The sequence below is a fragment of the Leptodactylus fuscus genome, chromosome 4 (genome assembly GCF_031893055.1).
Source record: "Leptodactylus fuscus isolate aLepFus1 chromosome 4, aLepFus1.hap2, whole genome shotgun sequence".
Lineage (NCBI taxonomy): Eukaryota > Metazoa > Chordata > Amphibia > Anura > Leptodactylidae > Leptodactylus > Leptodactylus fuscus.
Window position 1 is genome coordinate 217,868,647 of NC_134268.1, and position 21,569 is coordinate 217,890,215.

General features: G+C 41.9%; 1 protein-coding gene across 2 annotated transcripts in view; it reads right to left on the minus strand.

Annotated features, from left to right (window-relative positions):
• Positions 1-7,843: 7,843 nt before the first annotated feature.
• The window catches only part of ETV1 (ETS variant transcription factor 1), a 55,038-nt gene continuing 41,312 nt past the window's right edge, over positions 7,844-21,569 (minus strand). For both annotated transcript variants that reach the window (XM_075271812.1, XM_075271813.1), the window contains 5 exons: positions 12,721-12,789; positions 12,537-12,605; positions 10,731-10,900; positions 9,509-9,610; positions 7,844-8,075 (listed from right to left, as the gene is read on the minus strand). In XM_075271812.1, the coding sequence (XP_075127913.1) occupies positions 7,854-8,075; positions 9,509-9,610; positions 10,731-10,900; positions 12,537-12,605; positions 12,721-12,789 (632 nt within the window). In that variant the 3' untranslated portion in view covers positions 7,844-7,853. The remainder of the gene's footprint in view (positions 8,076-9,508; positions 9,611-10,730; positions 10,901-12,536; positions 12,606-12,720; positions 12,790-21,569) is intronic.

A 21,569-nucleotide genomic window follows, 5' to 3' on the forward strand; every position in this document is an offset into this window, starting at 1 on the left:
TGTGCTGGAGCCCAGAAGAGGTAAGTAACAGTGTTTGTTATATTTGTATCCTCCCCTGGATCTCCGATTATTGTACTTTGGGGTCTGAAAAGACTCCAGAGTATAATAATTGTACATGGGTGGTCCACAAGGGGCATAATACTGTGTGCAGGGGCCACTATGGGGGATAATACTGTGTTCAGGGGCCACTATGGGGTATAATACTGTGTGCAGGGGCCATTATGGGACATAATACTGTGTGCAGGGGCCACTATGGGGCATAATACTGTGTGCAGGGGCCACTATGGGGCATAATACTGTGTTCAGGGGCCACTATGGGACATAATACTGTGTGCAGGGACCACTATGGGGCATAATACTGTGTGCAGGGGCCACTATGGGGCATAATACTGTGTGCAGGGGCCACTATGGGACATAATACTGTGTGCAGGGGCCACTATGGGGCATAATACTGTGTGCAGGGGCCACTATGGGACATAATACTGTGTGCAGGGGCCACTATGGGGTATAATACTGTGTGCAGGGGCCACTATGGGGCATAATACTGTGTGCAGGGGCCACTATGGGGCATAATACTGTGTGCAAGGGACACTATGGGGCATAATACTGTGTGCAGGGGACACTATGGGGGATAATACTGTGTGCAGGGGCCACTATGGGACATAATACTGTGTGCAGGGGACACTATGGGGTATAATACTGTGTGCAGGGGACACTATGGGGACATAATACTGTGTGCAGGGGCCACTATGGGACATAATACTGTGTACAGGGGCCACTATGGGACATAATACTGTGTGCAGGGGCCACTATGGGGCATAATACTGTGTGCAGGGGCCACTATGGGACATAATACTGTGTGCAGGGGCCACTATGGGACATAATACTGTGTGCAGGGGGCCACTATGGGACATAATACTGTGTGCAGGGGCCACTATGGGGCATAATACTGTGTACTGGGGCCACTATGGGACATAATACTGTGTGCAGGGGACACTATGGGGCATAATACTGTGTGCAGGGGCCACTATGGGGCATAATACTGTGTGCAGGGACCACTATGGGACATAATACTGTGTGCAGGGGCCACTATGGGACATAATACTGTGTGCAGGGGCCACTATGGGACATAATACTGTGTGCAGGGGACACTATGGGGCATAATACTGTGTGCAGGGGCCACTATGGGGCATAATACTGTGTGCAGGGACCACTATGGGACATAATACTGTGTGCAGGGGCCACTATGGGACATAATACTGTGTGCAGGGGCCACTATGGGACATAATACTGTGTGCAGGGGCCACTATGGGGCATAATACTGTGTACTGGGGCCACTATGGGACATAATACTGTGTGCAGGGGACACTATGGGGCATAATACTGTGTGCAGGGGCCACTATGGGGGATAATACTGTGTGCAGGGGGCCACTATGGGGCATAATACTGTGTGCAGGGGCCACTATGGGGCATAATACTGTGCACTGGGGCCACTATGGGGCATAATACTGTGTGCAGGGGCCACTATGGGGCATAATACTGTGCACTGGGGCCACTATGGGACATAATACTGTGTGCAGGACTTTGGTTTGTGCGGCAGAGGGTGAGGGGGGCCCTATGTCAAATGTTCGCCTTGGGGCCCAGCCATTCCTTCTTACGCCACTGGACATCACTGCAGCTAACCTAAGAAACTCAAACCCATAAGGAGACAAAGTGGAACTTCATCCTAGAGACTGTCAGGGGTCAGAAGTTAGTGGCACCTCCTAGGGATCGATGACTTTTCGGTGACAAACTCTTTTGAGATCTCGTCTCCAGAACTTTCTTGACCTCTCGAGTCTGTAACTTTGCGACTACCTTGAAGGGACTTTGTGTCATTGTACAGAATTTACATGAGCAGAGCAAAGAAAGAAAAAAAAAATGGAAATATTCCAGACAATGATATCAGGGTCCGAAATAGGTCACTAAAAGATTTGTGATGTCACCGGGGACCTCATTCATATGCACAAAACTAAATCTCGCCCCGCTTGGTATTCAAGTGCTATATTGAGATGAAGGTGCGAGACTGCGTTTCATCATAACTTACTGACAAAGATCTCACCTCATCAGCCTCGCAAATTCATGGATTTTCCACAGAGAACTGACAGAGAAGGATTTTTTTTCTTCTTCTATTCTGCAAAGTCTTAGAAGGGGAAGATTTGTAATGTAAACAGTCCTCGGAGGTTACAGTCCTCGGCTGCCCAGGGCTGTGTCCATGTCACTGCTATATATAGACCCTAATATATTCTCAATGAAAAATCTTTTACCGTTTTATGTACACAGCTCCAATGCAGACCTATGTGTCTTCATGGTAACAGACTACAAACCCTACAGTATGTAGTCAAACCCAGTGGTCATGGTTTTCTCCATTCCTTCTGCAAATTTCAGGATCGGGATTGGCTGGAAAATGATCGGAAATCGGATTTTGAAATCCCAAGATCGGCTCAACCCTAAAAGTGGCTTTTCCCATAGAGAAGCATTGACTAGGGTTGATTGATCAGGATCGGGAAAGAGCAAATTTCACAATCGCGATCTGGATCAGGATCGGCTGGAAAATGATCAGAAATCGTATTTTAAAATTGATCCTGAAATCTCAAGATCGGCTCAACCCTACTGGATCCTGATTTATTGCCAGAATGGAAAAGCCTAGCTCCTATTGCTCTACTGGTACCAGACCATAGCTAGGAGGGCTAGAAATGGAGTGGTCTAGTGACTGGGGAGAACAAGGGTCACCATTATGGTGGTCAGTAGGCATCCCAACAGACAGTCAGTAGGGGGTCCATCCATGCATCTAGATAGTTCCGGAGGCCCCACGGTGCAGAAACGCAGCTTCTTTTGTTGCAGATTTTGCTGCGTTTTTTAAGCCAAAGTCAAAAATGGCTACAGAGGGAATGGAGAATATATAGGAAGTTCTTATACTTCAATCCACTCCTGGGTTTGAAAAACAAAAAACAAAATCTGCAACAAAAGAAGCTGCATTTCCACACCGTGGGGCCTGAATGTGGTTTTTAGCTTAACCCACAAAACTTTAGATTTTTTTCTTGAATGTTTTTTTTTTTTTTTTTTTTATCTGTGACAAGCAAATACTGGTAATTGCCATTTTTTGTTACATAATTTTTTTTAAACCAGATATTGAAATATCACGTATTTCCTAATTTGTTTCTATTTTCTGATTGCACTTTTTTTCTGTCCATGATTATGGGGGCGGCCATCTTGCCTGAGCTTCATCTCTGCTCTCTTAGGGTGGGTTCACACCTGCGCCCGGTCTCCCCTTTGCAAGTTTCCGTTATGTGCCTGAGAAACTGGACGGGGGACGGAAACCCGGCAGTCACTATTCAAACCCATTCCTTTGAATGGGCTTGCAAAGTGTCCGCCCGTGAGCGTCTTCTGCCTGTCCATGGCAAAACCGGTTTTTTAACCGGACATGCAGGACTTTATGCCGGTTAAAAAACCCCCCAAAAAACGGTTTCACCACGGAGACCAGAAGACGCTTACGGGTGGACATCCGAGGCACGACGCGCCTAACCCACTAGGCTCATTCATTTGGGCCTATTCCAGAGCGGAATGCAACGACAGTCGCACTAGCCGATGGAGGCGTTTTTTGGACCGGATTCAGAGGCGGATTCATGCGTCAATCCGGTCCAATAAACCCTGTGTGAACCCGGCCTTACTGAAGTGCTTTACAACAGCTCCTTGTCCATAGGCTAGATTGGATTTATGAACGGTTATGGGAGAGGTTATAGGGAGGAGGTAAATTGTGACATCAAAAATTCCAACAAAATATGTTTAATGTAAAAAAAATTCCCTGTAAGAGATCATCAAGTGCAAAAGTGCAATACGGATGAATTTTCTGCACTAGCTTACTGACTGCAAACCATGGGTCTGATCACCTAATCTAACATTATTATAGATACTAACTAAGCTGTGTTGGTTGATATGACCTAGATTTTCATAGTAAAGGGCTTTTCCGGGGCCGCACATGCAGTTTTCCTTACATGATGCTAATCATAAAGCATTCACAGTTTTGCACATCCACCATGCTGCCAGCCCGTCCGTGTCCATATAACAGTGTGGTTTTCTACTTTACATGCTGCAGCTGCCTCTAATATCAGCTTTGATCTTATGTGTGAACCGGGTGCTGGCTTGTCTGGTGATCAGGACCTGCCCTCACCCTCCTCCTGGCTGCTCTGGTAGTCACTACAGTTTAGACACATTCTGCTTTCATCGATGATGACATCACACTCATGGTTAACACCTGAAGTCATGTGCACAATGAACAGCACATTACCTGAACCAGAAAAGAATGGATTGTAAATCCATGGTGGTGGCAAATTAAATATCTATCTTGGTAAACCCTTTTAAGCCACTTTTCCACCACATGGTGCCAACTACTTTCCGCAGTTCTGTTTTGCTTTCTATCCCTTCAATGCCATAGCGGTCAACTAATATTTAATGTTGGCTGCCTGTTTCGAGACATAGGGCCGTGACCAATCACTACTCGGTAGTTTTTGGACAAATGACCTTATGGTACTGCTTTGGTTCACTTGGTACCTCATCCAATGCCATACCAAAAAATACTGGTATCAGGTATATATTTGCTGTGGAAAACATCTAAAGTGGGCAAAAGCGAGTAGAGGCTGGCCAGTGCCATACGGTATGGGTCCACTAGGTTTACCAATATAAAATGTAACCAAGAGGTCCAACTTTGGCACAACCACCATAATAATTTTGGTACATTCTTGTGACCTTTATTTTGGCCTCCAGACCTTGCATTTGGTGATCTACCGCCTTTCCTCTTCCACCTCTGTTATCCAAATTACTGCCGTTCTCCTGTAGGGGAAACACCATGATCACCGACTGCTGTCAACTCTATGGACCATGGTCCTCCTAGGTCCAATGCCATGGATAGAAGGATTTCGAATAGAGCACCAGTCAAGCATGTGACCTGTCACTCCATGCAAAGTCTATGGCCACATTGAGGAAGACCAAACAATGTTCAACGATCTTCATCAGAGTCATAGACTTTAGATGGTACATCTGGGGAAAGCTTCAATGTCCCTTCATTCATGCTACATCTATCCACAGTCTTATGGCTGGGGGATGCCCCATTCAGCAACGGTGAGGGTCCCAACGATCAGGGGGTCAAGATTTAACGGCTATGCATGGGGTTGGAGATTTGTATCGAAGTAATAAACCAAAAAGGTTTGGAGGTCAATTACGTAGAACACATAAGTTCTACCATGTTCCATAAATGAAGCCCGCCGAGGACTAAAGTGGGCACAAGTCTCCATTATAGTCCGAATGGACCCTTCTAACGTCTTCCACCAGCAGAGTCTACGACAAACCACCTAGAACCGCATGGAAATGTTGTATACATTATTTTTAATTGAATGACAAAGGGTTTAGTAAATTTTTGCACACATCCCCGCGTAGGATTGGTCAACGTGCAGGTTAAAAATTCTATTAGCGCAAATACATTCATAGGAATTAGCCTTTGCGCGCTCTGTCGTCTTGCATTCCACAGTGACAATGGAGATATATTATAATTTTTTTTTTTTTTTTTTTGTCAAACAGAAATTAAAAATAATTCAGAACGGAGAATTTTTCAGAATTTCCATAAATTTTGATGTTCTTTTTTTAACCAGAAAAAAAAAAAATTCAAAAATTAAATTCAAAAGAAAAAACAAAAAGCAAAAAAACAAACAATAAAACACACACACAAAACCCATAAGTTTCCAATAAATTTTCAATACATATTCTTTCTGTACAGGTCTTCTTAAAAATAAAACAAAAAAATGTAACCTTAGAAATTTCTCCCAATCTGATTTCTGTTCATTTACATCGAGCCTCCAGGTAAGTGGCAGTAAAACCAGTCGATCCATTTGTTTTTTTGTTTTTTTTTCTCCTCCTCGAGTCTCGAGAGTCCGTTAAGAAGCAAAGTCTCCGATCTCACGTTACAAAAAGTTCCTGCTCAGCCTCCCGCAGCGAGCGGACGCTTACCAGTCAATGTCGATGCGCAAAAGCTGATTGCATTGCGGCAAAGCTATGTCCTATGCAATAAATGATTCGAGTCATCTATTTTGTCCTGAAATGCTACCTGTAGTTACAGCGATGCGTTATAATGACCGGAGAGTAAATTTATAGCGTCAAAGAGAAGAGTACAGAAAATATACAGCAGCAGAAGCAAAAAAAAATTTTTTTCTAGTATTTATACATGTTATGAACAGAACACAGCAGTAAAAGGCATAAATGCATATTAATGGGTACCATGTCTAAAAATTTCTAAAGTACCTATTTAGTGTATTGGTTATTTTTTGAATTTATTTTTTTTTGTCGTTTTTGAATTTTTTTTTCTTTTTTGTCCAAAGAGTGCTTCTTGCAGCCAAACAGCATAACAAGGTGTTACACAGGGTACAGGTAATTGACTAAATTTGCTCATTTATTGGAGGGAAATTTGGTAAAACCCCCTATGAATTTCAAAAATTTACTCATTAAATACAAAAAATGTAAATAAAATTTGTAAAATTTGCACCATTTTTTAATTTTTTTTTTTTAAAAAAAAGAGCCACTGACTCCAGAAAACATGGCGTGTGCTCTTCCAAGTCCCATCCAATGTGCTCTATCGGAAGGGGGGAGAGTTTTGGGTAGTGATAGAAGCTAAAGATGCTCTGAACAATGCTTGTAGCTATAGGGAATGGAGAGGTGGCAGCCCAGTCCCAATTCCTGAGGTGGTCCAACGGTTCCCAGTCCCATAAGGTGCCAGTATAACATGGCAGATGGGCAGCCATGCCACAGTTTTTGCAATGGGCCTTGGAAGTTTTGTTACCTCTACATAAGGTAGGGGCCGCATCCATGATGCAAAGTTAACAAGGTATCTTGTGTTGAGTTGGGAATATAAGAGATGGTTCTTGGGCACCATGGTCCTTAGTATATACTTGGCCGAAGGTCTAAGACACAAAACCTCAAGACCTGTCTAAGAACTACTGACTTCGGTGTTCCAAACCACTAAGTGCTTTGACTTCAGTAGGTTCTCCAAAGACCACCACCAATTTAGACACGTTACGTCTCCATCCCATCCCTAGGCCTGCAAAAAATTTTTCCACATTTCCAAAAAGTTTTGCCCCATTATTTTTCTGCCTCCTCTAGCCCTTTACAGATCTTGAAGGACATCTTGAAGCTTCGAGAACATGCCCTTGATGTCTAAACCATGAAGGATTCTTCGATGTACAGAAGGGTCTATTCTATAGGCAAATCTGACCTGACCTCATCAGATGTTTACGTATGTTCCTGAAGATTCTCAAAAGGACTTAAAGCATATCCAACATAGATACAAGAGTCAGTGGCCCTGGATTGAGCTAATGCATACACCGTTTGATGAAATTTAAAAAAAATTCCAACGAAAATCTGAAATTTTTGATGTAGCCATTTCTACCATTAGAATTAACTGTACCCTGTGTATCCAGAAAAAATGTACAATATATCATGAGATCTTAAAACTGAAGAAAAGAAACACAGTCATGACTTATTAATGAAGTACCGTGAGCTTTATGTTCCCTTCCCGAGCATAAATGAATATTATATATCCATCTGTTATCGTCCTGTTACATACATAGTATCAGTTTTATCCCGTCCCTCAAGTAAAGTGCTTTGTCCATGGCAGACCATAGGAGATATGCAACAGGAAAAGCCCATTTATCATCTACTAAATATATATATTTATATATTTATAAAAAAATGTATAATTTTGCTTTTCTTGGGTCTTGCGAAGAAAAGTTGAAATGATCGTCATCATAGAAATGTCTTTGTGTTTTCCCCCGTTAGTAAACGTATCCTTCATTGTATGGGTGACTGTTACAGTAGCCGCCGTCTGCCATGTAGGGAATATTTTCGTCGAAATGTGACAGTGGTACTGTGTCTTCTTCGTTAATGTGTCGCTCCATGTCCGTTTTCAACAGCGGCCGTTGATTGTCTGGGAAGGCCATGGAGAAGAGGGCCTCGGGATCGCAAACAAACTTGTACACGTATCTCTCTCCGGCGACCTTAAAGAAGGAGAGATACAGAAGGAGTCATGTTATAGTCATCGTTCTCATCAAAGGCCACACATTGTAGCCACAGAAACTGCAAAAAGGGGCAACTTTTTGACCCTGGCCAGGTTCCGTTCTCCTCAATGATGAAGACGACCGTCATCGGCAGTGGGCACACATTGGCTACCGGTGGTGCCCATGGCAGAATGTAATGGGAATCCTTCTCAGTAAACACTAGTGTGGAGCAATTCCTAGATTCGAATACCTCCGCTCCTATAGGAATGAATGGGAGTGGCCGATCGCGAAGGGGTTCAGCGCCGGCCGCTAGCGCCGGCTGCTCCCATTCATTCCCATGGAGCGAGGTATTCGAAACTAGAGTTCCTAATACTATTCGCTCATAACTAGTAGACACCACTCTTTGGTCTCCTCTCCTTCTCTGAGCTGGTGTCTGGGGACCACTGAGAGAACACTTATGAAATAATATATGGTATATATATAAGGGACAACATACAGTATATGAGCACTAAGGGCTCGTTCACATGGGGGGCGGTGGGGCGGATTTTGGCACCAAGAGTGGCGTGGGGAGCTGCGTCACTCTTTTTCAAAACCCACCTGCCTGTCGTGGACATGGCTTCCCCCTCCGGAGTTGGCTCAAATGAATGGGCCGACTCCAGAGGTTGCTGCAGCCAGGAATCCGCCTGAAGAAAGGGCAGCTCGCTTCTTTTTTCCGCTATCAGCAACATGCCGCTGGCGGAAAAAAGAACGCTAGTGGTCTCCATAGACCACCATTGTATGGAGGCAGATTTTAAGGTGAAATCCTCTGTCAAAATCCGCCTCCTTGCCCCCGTGTGAGCTAGCCCTAAAGAAAGCATTATACTTTATGGGGGCACGAATAGGGCATTATACACTGTGTGGGGAGACAGATCTTCTAAGGGTATATTCAGATACAAGGGTTATCTAACAGGTTTTTCAGTTTTTACTGCAAAAATTTAGAAAAAGTTGAATTTTGTTACGGTTTTACGGGAGCTAGGTCAATAAACCACGAGATGACCAATAATTCAGAATTTATCGTAATCTTTTTGGCTGATAACCTGGCAGACGTTAAGTTGGAAAATTGTAGCCAGACTTATTTGTGGAACTTGTGGAATTCTCAAAATCAAACTGAGACTCCCTTGGAACTGGAAACCAGTAGTTGCCAATGTAATAGGCACAATAAAAGGATTGCCATCTTAGATCCACCACATTGCCCAGCCATTGCTCATGGGACAAGCATTGAGCAAAAGTTGAGGCTTATCCCCCTCACCCCATTCGGAAGCCAAGTAGGCTCGGCTGAGCACATGGAAGTGAAGGAAAGAACAAATTTACAGGTTTTACGATGTTAAAGGAGCCTGTGAACCCAACCATAAACAAAGTCCGGCCCCTTGTAAGACACCATGTCGACCTCTCACCTTTTGCATAATTCCCTTCTCGTAATAGTAGCGCAATGAACGGCTAAGTTTATCGTAGTTCATGGCGGGTCGGTTCTTCTGAATACCCCATCGCCGTGCCACCTATGAAAAAAAATACACAAGCCATGTAATTAAATTTTTGAGAAAATTTGACTTTTTCCAATTTTAAACATATAGTGAAAATAGAATAGTTTGGTGCAATTGTAGTAGACCCCCGACCACTCTCCAGGGACACCCTCTTACTTACTAACTGTGGAGGAATAAGTATACCGTACTGTACTGGTCAAGTACGGGTATTGCAGCACTGTGAAAAAGTTTTAAGCAGGTATGGAAAAATACTGCATTGTAAGAATGTTTTCAGAAAAAGAAGTATTAATAGTTTATTTCGGTCAACTACCAAAATGAAGTGAATAAAGAAAGAGAAACCTAAATCCTAGCAATATTTGGTGTGACCTTTGCCTTTAATTTTTCTTGGTACCCTTACAAATAGTTTTTTTTTAAGGAACTTAGCAAACATCTTAGAGAACTAACCAGAAAGCAGGAGTTTTGGCAGTTTGCTGATTTGGAGCATCCAGGCTGTAAGCCTAATGCCAAGGAGGAAAGACATCAGCAATGATCTAAGAGAAGCAATTTTTGCTGATTATTAATTCTAAATCCTATCAATATTTGCCCTTTGCCATTAATTCTTCTGAGTACACTTGCAGACGGTTTTTGAAGGAACACAGCAGGGAGGTTATTCCACACATCTTGGAGAACTAACCAGAAAGCAGGAGTTTTGGCAGTTTGCTGGTCTGCAGCATCCAAGTGTTTGTAAGCAAAATGCCAAGGAGGAAAGACATCAGCAATGATCTAAGAAAAGCAATTGTTGCTGATCATTAATCTACTGTGAGTGTAGGCTGTTGAGATCAGAGGTTCATGGAGGCCATGTCATCACTTCCAGGACTCCTCCGCCAAAGGGCACTCTCACCAAATATTATTTGGATTTGGATTTATCTTTTCTGTACTCATTTTATTTTATTGACAAAAATAAACTATTACCACATCTATTTTTGAAAACGATTCTATTTTGCAGAGACGATATGTGGCAAGCTGCTTTTTCTAGAGGTGACTTCTAGAGCAGCAAAACATGGCCAGCAATGGGTTAGAAATCCGCCTGCTAAAATTTGGGATCCTCGTAGAGTTGTTACCTATATTGTCAGTGCCATCTTGAAGAAGCACTCACCTCCTCGGGCTCGATGAGCTTGAACTCCATGCCTCGGCCGGTCCAAGCAATAAAATGGGAATTGGCCGGATCATCAAGTAACGCAACTAAAAACTGCCATAGCTGGAGTGAACCTCTTCTCTGATAGGTCGGTCCTTCGCGGTACAACCCCGGCTCTTGTTTAATATCACCTGCAAAAGATATCAAAGATTGTTACAGGTTCATAAACACATTTCTTAAAGGGACAGTACACCTCACAGGCTTCAGTTATAGTAACTACTCAATTTAGGTGAGTGGCCCTTTAAAACGCGAGCTATTTCACACAGTCCTCTAGCTAGGTAGTACTACATTCCCTCGAAATTCCTGAATTTAGAACGCATTGACAGAATGGAGAGAGTCCGCCAGGAATGTTGCTGTCGCTTGGCTGCAGGCCTGGGTGTTGCAGAAGCGGCCGCGCAGTTTTGCAGATGTTGTTGACAATAATAATATACATGATATACGCTCAGGACACAAAAAACCCTGAATGTTTTCTCTGCTTATCCATAAGTACATGACTTGGATGATAAATATGCAAAACCGCGTGCGTCAGCCATCCAGCGAGAACACAGCTACGTCTCTGGCCTTCTCCCTTTCCTTTACTGTTCGGCCGCTCTATGCAAATCAGTGCTCAAAAATACAGGAAAAACAAGGACCTGCTATTGAGAATGTTGCGATTACACAGGGTAAGGTTGGTACTGTCACCCATCACAAAGAAATTGGCCTATATATGGTGTCCGTAAGTGGAATATATCAAAGCACTTACAATTAAACATATCCCTTTAAGAGCGGTTGGCTGTTCGCTTCTTGGTTTATTACTCCTGGCCTCTTCCTACATATGCACTCCCAGCTTGGCCTAGCATGCATGTGTTCCGACTGGGAGAGCCCAATGGGACACATCTGGGAATGGTTTATCTACCCTGAGTATAAAAGGACTGCATGTAAGATTCAACCTGCTCAATCGTTTTTCTCCCCTGACCTATCCAGAAGATTTGCTATCAGTTGAAGATCGGCAAGTGGGCTGGATCAGTTACTTGAAGAGACTGCAGCATTCTGACGAGTGTTGTGGTCTTTTCATAAAGAGCAAAGCACAGCGCCATACATTGTATAGTGGCTGTACTTGGTATTGCACCTCAGTCCCATTAACTTGTCCTGGTCGCTGCTCAGTTCCATTCATATTATAACACATGGTCCGTAAAGCAGAAAGCCAGAACTGCTTCAACCAGCTGATCTGCACGGGTCTTTGGTGTTGAACAGATGACCTAAGGATAGGGGATATCTGGGACTAGGATACTGAGCTCCTCCTCCTCTTCTTAGGCATTAGCATCATGTTCATTGGTCATGTGGCCATGGTGCAGTTAGCCCCATTCATTTAAATAAGATTGAGCTGTGGTATGGTCATGTGGCCAATTGACGTGACGTTACTGCCTAAGAGGAGCTCAGTACCTGGATAACACCACTACCACACTAGTGACATCACACCGCTACCACACTAGTCACCTAACACCACCCTAGTGACATCTCAACCACATTAGTGACAACTTCATGTTTTCTTACTCTTTAGTACAGACCTAAACATTTCTTGCCCCGCCCACGAGGAGCAGCACTTGTAATAGTAATGTATTTGTGTATGGCCTACAATCACCAATGCCCACCTTTTTTATTTACTCTATTGCAGCATGACCACACAATGTTATGAGGTCACACAAACTATTATTTTCTGAGCTGAACAAACTAGCGCACACAATAAAAAAATTTTTAAAAAAATCACTCTATATCCTGAAGACATACCGTCAAATTTCTCTGGGACTACACAGGTGTCATCAAAGAACTGTCGAGGGCCCTTCTCAAACATACAACCTAAAAAAAAAAAAAAAAAAATACCTAAAGGTCAATCGGAAGTTGAAACCGATCCCTGGTCGCCGCGGCGTGCAACAAGGTATAAATAAATAAAAACAGCTGTAGAATGAAATACCTTCGGCCCCGTTGGGATGTGCCAGGAAAGCTTCTTGCCTCATGTAAATGGAATGGCAGCTAGGCACTTCTGCAAGGAAAAACAAGACAATGCTAATCAAAGAAGTGTCTGGAATTGAAAGCGCGCAGGTTATCAATGAGACAGCCGGCAGACAGAAGAGTAAGAGAAAGGGACACGCGCCGCAGCCAAAGGAAACCTGTCAACACATGGTTAGCGTCTCCCAGACACACGCACGTGGCCCGGCAAAAGGAAATCAGAATATGAAGAACATTGATTTTATCTAACACAGTCACTTGAACTCAAACTTTCAGCATAATCAACCTTGTAAAGGTCAGCGCTCCGGCAATCACACTTTACTTTAAATAGCACTTAGTAACCCCTCCCCCCCCCCAACCCCCACTCCAAAACTAGCACCATTCACATCGCCTGATCTATTCTGATTAATTACATTATTACTGTGCAATGGGTCCGTGATCGGTGCAATCTGCAGCAACATTGGAAAGGAGGATATTAAAAAACTAATTAAAAAATTCACAATGAAAGGTTATATTATAAAAGGGGTAAAATACATAAAAATATAATAATAATAATAATAATAATAATAATAATATTTTTTTATTTGTACTTTTTCTCTCTTTATTTTCTATTTTTTTATGTTTTTGGAATGTTATACTACAAAAGGAGTAAAATACATAATGCTTTAAGAAAATATAATAATAAATAATAATAATAATAATAATAATAATAATAATAATAATAATAAATAAATATTTTTTAAATTTTTCTCAATTTATTTTCTTTTTTTTTATGTTTATGTTATTTTATACCAGAAACAGTGCTTAAAAAAAAAAAAAAACAAAAAAAAACGAAAAACTTGTGAATATTTATACTATTCATTATTTTAAGTTCACTGTTTAAGTTCAATGTAATTTTATTTACTTACTTTAATAAATGAACAGAACGTTCTGCTACAAAAAGTGTCAAAAATTTGCTGGATTTAAAAAAAAAAGTGAATTCTTATTTTTATTTTTTATTATTTGTGTGCATCTTTCTCACTTTATTTTCTTTTAATTCATTAATATTTAATGAATGCTTATTTTTCACCTTGGAAGTTTACACTAGAAAATAGGTTTAAAAATAATACTTTGCAACTTCAATGTTATTACATTTTATTTTTTTTGCAAAAGTAAAATGATGATGATGATGATGATGATAGCAATATAATAAATTAAAAATAAGACAACCAGCTATCGCTGTAGAAATAATTTGGTCAAGGAATCGCTAATCGTGCAGTGCGCATTCCTCGTGATAGGAATCTGCTTATTTCGGAAGCTCCCCCTAGTGGTGGCTCTAAGAAAATGATCTAGTATGTAAAAGGAGCTCTGTAGGGGAACGCCAGATCCCCAAATTCTATAAAAGACATATTATTAGAATCCTTCATTTATTGGGAATTTATTAGATGTTGTCAAGTTCTTGGAACTGATGTAAAAAAAAAAAAAAATGTAACAGCCCCTCCCCCGACCCCATAAAACACACAACAATTTTGGTACCACGACAAAAGCTTTTGGGCACCTATAGTCAAATTTAGCAGCAAGCCCTATAGTTACACTGCTATATGTAAAACTGAGAGACTACAGAATTGGCATTTCATGCCCTGACTACATTTAGACTTTTGTCGTCAGCGATGGCACGTCAACATGGAGATGTGACCACTAGCAACAACACTGAGGTCTGTGATTGGTTGTAGAGGTCACATGTCACATTATTGCTGGGGTCAGTATATGTCTGGAGTGGTAGGCTTCGGTCAGGTTTGGTCAGGTTCGGTCAGCTTTGGTCGGGTTCGGTCAGCTTTGGTCGGGTTCAGTCAGCTTTGGTCGGGTTCAGTCAGCTTTGGTCGGGTTCAGTCAGCTTTGGTCGGGTTCAGTCAGCTTTGGTCGGGTTCAGTCAGCTTTGGTCGGGTTCAGTCAGCTTTGGTCGGGTTCAGTCAGCTTTGGTCGGGTTCAGTCAGCTTTGGTCGGGTTCAGTCAGCTTTGGTCGGGTTCAGTCAGCTTTGGTCGGGTTCAGTCAGCTTTGGTCGGGTTCAGTCAGCTTTGGTCGGGTTCAGTCAGCTTTGGTCGGGTTCAGTCAGCTTTGGTCGGGTTCAGTCAGCTTTGGTCGGGTTCAGTCAGCTTTGGTCGGGTTCCGTCAGCTTTGGTCGGGTTCCGTCAGCTTTGGTCGGGTTCCGTCAGCTTTGGTCGGGTTCCGTCAGCTTTGGTCGGGTTCAGTCAGCTTTGGTCGGGTTCAGTCAGCTTTGGTCGGGTTCAGTCAGCTTTGGTCGGGTTCAGTCAGCTTTGGTCGGGTTCAGTCAGCTTTGGTCGGGTTCAGTCAGCTTTGGTCGGGTTCAGTCAGCTTTGGTCGGGTTCAGTCAGCTTTGGTCGGGTTCAGTCAGCTTTGGTCGGGTTCAGTCAGCTTTGGTCGGGTTCAGTCAGCTTTGGTCGGGTTCAGTCAGCTTTGGTCGGGTTCAGTCAGCTTTGGTCGGGTTCAGTCAGCTTTGGTCGGGTTCAGTCAGCTTTGGTCGGGTTCAGTCAGGTTTGGTCCGGTTCGGTCAGGTTTGGTCGGGTTCGGTCAGGTTTGGTTTGGTCAGGTTCAGTCAGGTTTGGTCAGGTTTAGTCGGGTTCGGTCAGGTTTAGTCGGGTTCGGTCAGGTTGGGTTCGGTCACGTTTGGTCAGGTTTAGTCGGGTTCGGTCAGGTTGGGTTCGGTCAGGTTTGGTCGGGTTCAGTTAGGTTCAGTCATGTTCGGTCAAGGTCAGTTTTGCTACCTTTATAGCATTTTTAAGCTTTAGTTGGATGGACACCCCTTTAAAATGTCTAAAAAACAGCAACAAAAAACAAAAACTTTCCACACAGTTATATGAAGCTCATAGCGAAGATGAATCATCATGTGGAGCACATAGAAATATCTGTTCCCCGGTAAAGTCATTCTGGATCGGTTTACCCGACGTCTAAGGTTTCAATGTTATGTATGAATAAAGCAACAAAGACCATCACGGGGATAATGACAGTGTACTCTCTTCCCATAGACACGGGCACAAACATGCTTTTGTTCTTCCGCAACCTTGTCCAAACTTTTGTAGAGCAAATTTGGACTTGGGCAGCGGATACGATGTTCTTACAGAAGATTACCATGTTTACACTAGGTAAATACTGAGCCAGCGTTCTAACAATAATGGCCTTATAAAGCTAGAAAATAGTCTTAGATACAAGTCGTCAGAAACCTAAAGACGTTCTTCGGTAAATATTGCTTTTCAAACATATCTAGAATGGGTTAAAAAAAAAGACACACACACCTCTCCGATTCCCCAGCACTGCTATGCCAACATTTACCAGGTCCCTGCTGATCTTTACTCCCTGGTCCTATTGGAAATGCCCAATCACTGGCCAAGGATGGTCAACCTGAGGTCAGTGATTGGCTGAGCAGATAGTTCCTGGCATTTCCTGTGTGGTGAAACGGAAACAGGAAGTACGGGCAATCCTCGGGAGAGTCACTCCACAAGGTTCCCCGTGCAAATGTTATTGTTATACTTTGGGGTCTCTTCAGGCCAAGAATAGAGCCACCATTTTTTTACATCTTCACAGAGTCTTCCCGTGACATCTTCCATGTGTTCCGCCCCCCAGATCACCTCTCCAGCCTGTGATTGGGCCTAAGTGGTCACGAGGGGGTTGACATCATCACACTTTGATGCTACAGTGTACATGATAATGCTGTAGTGTCAAAGCGTGATGACGTTGATGCCCCACAGGTGACCACTGGTGGGACCAATGCCCTGCAGAACAGAAGACATAGTGAGCAACCTGGGAAGAAAACCAGAGTGCCAACGCATACTGCAGTGAAGTCTAGGAAATGTGACCTCCAGATATCGTACCCTGGAGCTCAAGAAGACTCCACAGTATAATAATCATCAACTATGGTGGATTCGTTCTAGCAAACCCCAAAAGTTTTGGTTTCGGTAGACATTTTTGGAAAACGAACCCATTATGATCTGGTTTACCCTCCAGAAAAAGTTGAAACGGGAGTAGTCGGGGGATCGGCCATTATGTATAATTTTAGGGGTTTATTCACTTCGGATGACCACTATCATGAGAATTAGCTGATGGAAATCTGTCCTGCTGCAGTGTAGCGCCACCACAGGGGGAATGAAGTATTACACCGCTCTCACTGAAATCCATGGGCTGTTTTTTAGTTTTATAGAGAAGGGTCCCATCAAGTAGGACATCTGTAAAGGAGAAGACTCCACCATCTTTTATAAAAAATTTCCCAGAATCCTCTGCAACGTCTTGAAAGGTCTATCTGTTAATTTATGACTCTAAGAGCGGGTCAGGACCTAATCAAATTGCCGAAACATTTCTAAAGTGATTATTCAATCAAATGACTAACATGGTTAATTAGGAGCCATAAACATTGCTCTGAGGTTCATCAAAGTAATGACTTGCTCAGAAAAATAGTCGCTAATTAAATTGCCGGCTGCTTCCATTTCTACCTTATCTAATAACCAGTCACATCAATGAAATTTAGCATTTACAGTTTCAAACTGCACAAAATGTTGATACAAAACACAGAACTATTTGCACCGGTTAAACAGGGTGACTTCAAAGCAAACAATTAGAAGACGCCAAAGACTAATTGTATCTCGCTCCGTGATTAAGACATGACTAAAGCAAAAGAAAGGCAATTCCAAGAGACTCTCTCCCTGTCCAATTTTATGTCGGATGGGGAAAAACAGATTAATGTGAATTGATTTCATCACATATTTAACAGCCGGGGCAGAACGCCATTAGAGTGGCCTTGATAGAAGCAAAACAGACCCACGTCAAGCAGGAAAAATGATTAAAACAATGTAATAAAAATTATATCGATGGTAAAAGAACCGTGATGATCAAGTTTTAGGTGAAGATCAAGTTTTAGGTTAAATGGATTTTTAAAGAATTTTTGGAGAATTTTATTAAAAATTTTACATGTTGTGTACATTAAAAAAAAAATTAAAAATTCATAAAACTAATTAACTAATTTTTAAAGAATTTTCGGAGCGTTTTGTTAAAATTGTACATGTTATGTACATTAAAAAGCCTTAAAAATTCATAAAAATAAATAGTGTTAACTGTTTACGTTCAACCTATTTTTTAGGAATTTTTGGAGCGTTTCATTAAAATTTTACAGGTTATGCACATGAAAAAGTATTAAAAATTCATTAAGAAAAAAGAAAGTGTTAAAAAGGATTTTTTTTAATTAACTGTTTACATTTAACATATTTATAAAGAATTTTTGGAGCGTTTTGTTAAAATAGTATGTTATGTACATTAAAATAATGTTAAAAACTCCTAAAAAATATAAAATGTTAAAAAGGATTTTTTTATTATTATTAACCGTTTACGTTCAACATGTTTTTTTAAGAATTTTTGGAGAATTTAAAAATCTTAAAAATCCATAAAAAAATTTAAAAAAAAGTTAAAAAGGAATCTAGAAAATATTTTTTTATTATTATTAACTAAAAGTTTATGTTCAACATTTTTTTTTAAATAATTTTTGGGGTGGGTTATTAAAATTTTACAAGGGGTTATTTAATCCCCTCTGTGTACAGGTCACAGAGCAAGCAAAAAACAAAAACAAAAAAACAAACAAAACACACACACACACAACAAAAACACTTCCCATGGACATCAATAGGCTCCAGTCTTAATAAATCCACCCCCATTGTCTTTATGGACCATAGTCCATTTTTAGGAGACAGGAAGTGACACATTATTTAAGGCCTAGTGGCAACAGTTGGAATTGCAATTTTTTTTAGGATTTTCAAAAGAAAAAAAAAATAGAGATAATGTAAAGAGTTAAAAACATCAAAATTTTTTTAAAAAAAATATGTTGTTAAATAACCAGTTATTTTCGGATATTTTGGATTTCACTTAAAACAAAACAGAACCGTGCTTTAAAAAAAAATAAATTTAAAGAGTGAAAGAAAGAATAAAATCTAAAAAAAAAAATCTATAAGAACAAAAATACAGATCAAAATAAAAATTAGAAAAAATCATTAAAAAAGAATAAAAAAAAAAAAAAAAAAAAAGGAAAACCCTTAATTTGTTCCTGGAAAATAAATAAAAATGAAAAAAAAATAAGACAATACAATTAAACTTTTGCTGGGGTTGTGTTTGCATCTTTTCAAAGATATTGAATAAAAACAATTATTATGAGGTACTTGAGAATGAAAGACGCTGGAAGAGACTGCCAAGAAACTAATTAAGGCAAAATGAAAGCAAGTACATGAAGTTACAAAAATAAAAACAAGCCTGTGCTTCGCAACGTTAAGGTCAAATTATGCGCACTTTGTGCATGGAAATGCTCAGAGAGAAAAAAAAAAAAGTATTTGCACAAGGATGTGATCAACAGCCAAAGGAGGAAAAAAGCAAGAGAAGGGGAAAAAAAACAACAACCCTCTCTTAAAGGGCTTGGATAGGATTGGAGAAAGATGGCCGATCTCTTCCAAAGCCGCATAGTCACTGGTGGTGTCTTGTATTGGGGATGCAACAGTAGAGGTGTGGCCTCGTTTCTGGGTTTCTTATCTGGTTTTGTTGGGTTAGGGTAAGTTCACACTGGGCTCCGCCCAAAATACGGGTAGCCGCGACTGAATGCAGTGCACCAGCATCCAGTCACGCACTCCACTTGGGATTAGGCCCAATGAATGGACCTAGTCGGGAGGAGGGAGTGTCTTCAGGCCGAATCGCGAGGCAAAACGGCCTGAAGAATGAGCACCTCGCTACTTTTTCCCAGAAAAAACACCTGGCCGGCTCCATTGATACAGCCTCAAAATCCTGGCCAAAAATCTCTGTGTGAGCTTACCCTTAACATTAAGGGTCCATTCACACAGTTTTTTGGTGAGGATTTTGTCGCTGAAAATCCACATGGAAAAAAAGCCTCCCATTGACTTCAATGGGTTCCCTTCTCCGCTAGGCTTTTTTCCCGCGTGGATTTTTAACGCCAAAATCCTCGCCAAAAAAACCTCTGTGTGAATGGACCCTATGAGTTCCCTTGTTTATATGGGAATGTTGACAACTCCAAACAACCTATCCCTTAGGACCCTTAGTGTCTGAATGGAGATGGGAAGTAGTAATCACTTTTTAAGTAGAGGTGTAACTCAAGGCTTTGGGGCACCAAAAGTAATCTGTAACAACCCTCCCCCTGCCCCATGTTGATATTTGTCATAGATGCCTATGAGACAACTCCAATAACAGAGCCTGGAACTACGACCTCTACACCTACACCCCAAAATGAGTCAAACAGTGCTCAAGGCAGTTATTACTTCTCTTAGTAACCATTTTGGAATGGGCACCCATCCGTTGAGGTCAAGAATGAGAAAACATCAAGTATAAATAAAGTAGAACTCCAACTTTAAGCAGTGGAAAAATGCACAAATGCAGTGATCTTTAATGCCAGAGCTTCATATCCATTGCACAGCCATATAGCTAAAAGATAAATACTTCCTGCCATAACCACCACCAGGGGGAGCTAACTGAAGACAGATTTCTGTTGATTTCTGTTGATAGTCTTCAAGTCTTTCATCATCTCCATCTCTTTGAATCCTTCAAAAGGCCTCGCTTCATTGATTCTGTTGTCGTTAGAATCCTTCCTCTAGCCCCCACCACTCCTGAGCTGTTGGTGTGGTTAGTTTTCAGCTCCCAATAGGTTAATTAGGTCCTCTACTGTCAGGCGAGTGGACCCAGATTGTCTCTGTTCCAGCCCAGGACCACCCACCTGACAGTAGAGAAATGTGTGCATGGTCAGTCTAAAGCGGTTTTCCAAACTCAAGGGTGGCCTTGGTGGGTATCTAAAAACCCTCATCTATCACCGGCAACTTGTTGCCCAGTTCTGGTCCCAGTGCTAAGCTCATATGACCATAACGACCAATCATTGGCTTCAGTAGTCGCTGGTAAGGAACCAGTGATGTATGTGAGTGATGTCTCCAGTAGGGTTGAGCAATTGTATTCGGAAAAGATCGGATTCCGATCGGCGATCGAGAAAATTTCACGATCACGATCGGAATTTCAAATGCGATCTTTTTTGGTGGGATCGAGATCGGTACTATTTCCCACAATGTTTTCTTTAACCTTCACACTGAGTATTAGCTCTGCTCATTCTGAGTGGAGTGTATACTCAGTGTGAAGACTCCGCTGCAGTTCCAAAGGAATGAATGGAAGCATCCGGCACACGGCCTTAACCCCCTGCGCGCCGGCTGCCTCCATTCATTCTAATGGGAGACTAAACTAACATCTCTAGTAGTTACTTACCTGCAGAGATGGCTGCTCCGGTGCTCGGTGTTCTCGGTCTTCTTTGCCTCGCTGCCCCCGCCTTCCAAGTTAGTGTTTAAAGAGCTAGGAAGAAGGCGGGGCTTGTGGCTTAGGAGAGCATGGAGCGGCAGTGAGGTGAGAAGAGCAGCGTCGAGCGGCAGTGAGGCAAAGAGGAACACCAGGCACCGGACCAGCCATCTCTGCAGGTAAGTGGACACCAGGGGGGACTAAGTAGCCAGAGGATTAAAAAAAAAATCCTCTGGCTACTTAGTGATTCACTACACAGCGTGGATTCTAACAATTAAAGCGTTCAATTGTTAGATTCCATGCTGTATAGTGAATAGGATTGTTTTTAAAATCCGATCTCCGATTAATAAAAAAAATCCCATTGACTTGCATTGGGATCGGAATTGGGATCGAGATCGGGTTCGAATGAAAAATGATCGGAAATCGGATTTAAAAATCGATCCTGAAAAGTCAAGATCGGCTCAACCCTAGTGGTGGGATACATACGCCACCCATCCTGGGCAGCCCCT